The sequence below is a fragment of the Pteropus vampyrus genome, unplaced genomic scaffold (genome assembly GCF_000151845.1).
Source record: "Pteropus vampyrus isolate Shadow unplaced genomic scaffold, Pvam_2.0 Scaffold355, whole genome shotgun sequence".
Classification (NCBI taxonomy): Eukaryota; Metazoa; Chordata; class Mammalia; order Chiroptera; family Pteropodidae; genus Pteropus; species Pteropus vampyrus.
The window spans coordinates 405,627-407,856 of NW_011889136.1; the positions used below are offsets into that span (position 1 = coordinate 405,627).

General features: G+C 45.2%; 1 protein-coding gene across 1 annotated transcript in view; it reads left to right on the forward strand.

Moving 5' to 3' along the window:
• The first annotated feature begins 86 nt into the window (after positions 1–86).
• The window catches only part of LOC105304827 (myotubularin-related protein 10), a 60,774-nt gene continuing 58,630 nt past the window's right edge, over positions 87–2,230 (forward strand). Inside the window, exon 1 of the mRNA XM_023522695.1 lies at positions 87–459. Coding sequence (XP_023378463.1) covers positions 252–459 — 208 coding nt within the window. The 5' untranslated portion in view covers positions 87–251. The remainder of the gene's footprint in view (positions 460–2,230) is intronic.

Consider the following 2,230-nt stretch of genomic DNA (forward strand, 5'->3'; position numbering starts at 1 on the left):
TGCTGCGCCCCGGGACCTGCGGTCCGCCCTGGTCCGAGCGCCGGGACCCAAGGGACCGTTCGGAGCCGGATTTATTAGCCCGGCGACAGTCCCCACGGCCACCGCGAGCGTGATCGCGTCGCTTGTGGGTGGAAGACGTTGTCTGTCTGTCACTAAATGCGAACACCCGCAAGCGGCGCCGGCACCTTTAACGTTTTGTTGTCAGACCCCCGAGTCGATAAGGAGCAGATCTTTAAAAGAGTGTGGTAAAAATGGGGAAGAATTGCGGGGCGCGGGGCGGGGGCGTGTGTGTCTGTCGCATATGTCATCGCTTAGAAAACGAAGTTTGCCTTAGTGACTCACGGGACGGGGGGCGGAGGGCGAATGTTTTGACGTGCATTGATTTTTCTAATGTATTCCAGCCCGACGATCAGATTAATTCGGACCCAAAGAAGAAACTGGAGCCGGTCCTTTTGCCAGGTAAACCTTAGAGTTTTGACAGACACTTTAATAACGTGTTTTGCTCTAAGACTGTTCCACTGACTAGTACCGTGTGGTTAACTCCCATCCTGTATTTACTTTAAATTAAACTTTGTCCAGTTAAAAAATCTAACGACTGAGGGGACCAAAAAAAGTTGGTTAGAATTAAACAACAAAACGAAAAATAATGATTCGTTGCTGTTTGCCCTTGAAAATTTAAGGTCATGGAACATTGTGAAGAACAGCACCATCCCTTTTTTTTCTGTCTCCCGAATCGTTTTAAAACAATCTCCACCTGTTTAGGTAAAGTGCGCTTTGCCCTTCCTGACTGTCTGCAACTTCACGCATTAACTGTTAGTAGTCAGGTCACCACTTCAGTAGGATGGAAAGCAACTTTTATTGTGTCTGCGTCTCTACCAGTAACAAAGCTCCTGAACTCTGAGTTACTTGCTTGGCAGTCGTTTTTTTTCAAGGTGTCAGCTGTATTTGCGCATTGACCTGTTTCGGTTCAGAAACGCAATTCTCAGCAGAAGCACAGCTGACATTTTGGGCCGATAATTCTGCCGTAGGGGCTGTCACGTGCATCGTAGGCTGTTTAGCAACATCCTCTACCGACGCGATGCCCAGAGTACCCCCTCTTCCACCTCCTGGTTGTGACAACCAAAATGTCGCCAGCATTTCTAAAACTTTTTTTTTTTTCTTTTTGCCTCCGGGGGCAAAATTTGCTCCCAGTGGGGAAGCACTGGGTTAGAACAGAATTCATTGAGGTGGCTGACCTTAGAGAGAGAGGTGGGGATGGGTGGTAGAGAGTCGTTTAGTTTTAAAGCCTGTGAAATGTTCGATGGGAATTTTGAGTTGTATAGCAATTGTGTAATAAGTAGAGAAATTCAGTTGTTGACTGTGATTTTGGCGCGAAGAGGCCAGATACTTTGGGAAGACTGTTTCAAACCTGAAATATAATCCCATACCACTTTGTGTGGCTGCTGTCAACATTTAAAAATCTGTCATTACTAAATATTAAATCTAGTAAAACGAATAGACCTTTCTAGGTAGCCGCTGAATAAATGTGGAACCTTTCAACCTTGTGCTTTAAAATTTTGAATGTTAAGTAGGAACAAACACATTAAAACCATCAACCTGTGTTTACATATTATAGACCCACAAGTTAAAAGTAGTTTTTATGGGAGTTAGTTAAAAACTTTCCCCTCGGCTTCGTTAATGCTTTTTGCCCAAACGATGTGTACTGAATCCTTTGTCCATTCCCTCAGAGTGGATGATAGAATCACCCAGTAGCTTTTGCTCCCCGTGAGTACTCGTGGCATTTCAGAGTCGGTGTGGGAAGCAGTACCGGTCCCGAACGAGTGGCTGGGAGCTAGTGAACTTTGGCTTCCTTTACCGAGTCTGAACAGGCCCGTTCTTAGGTTTCGACTCACCGCTTTCGATGTTAAGGTTTCGCACTAAGGAATCACGTGGTCTTAGCTACAGCTGGTAGCGCTGGGTTTTTTTTTTTTTTCCACATTAACTGTCACGTTTAAGATACGCCTATGAAAAGTGTTAACATCGACAAACCCGAAGAGCTTTGCATTGACCGATCCCCCATCCATTCTGTAGAATTCATTAAAAGCTTACTTTCCTACTAAAACGTCAGAGTTTTCTGCGGAAGATGTGAATCTACTTCCTGTCTATAAATGGTCTACTTTACGTAGAAATCGCAGCGAAATCGAAATCTTCTGCCCGAGTGTCTTCTTCTTTGCCTCGGCTCTGTGTTTGC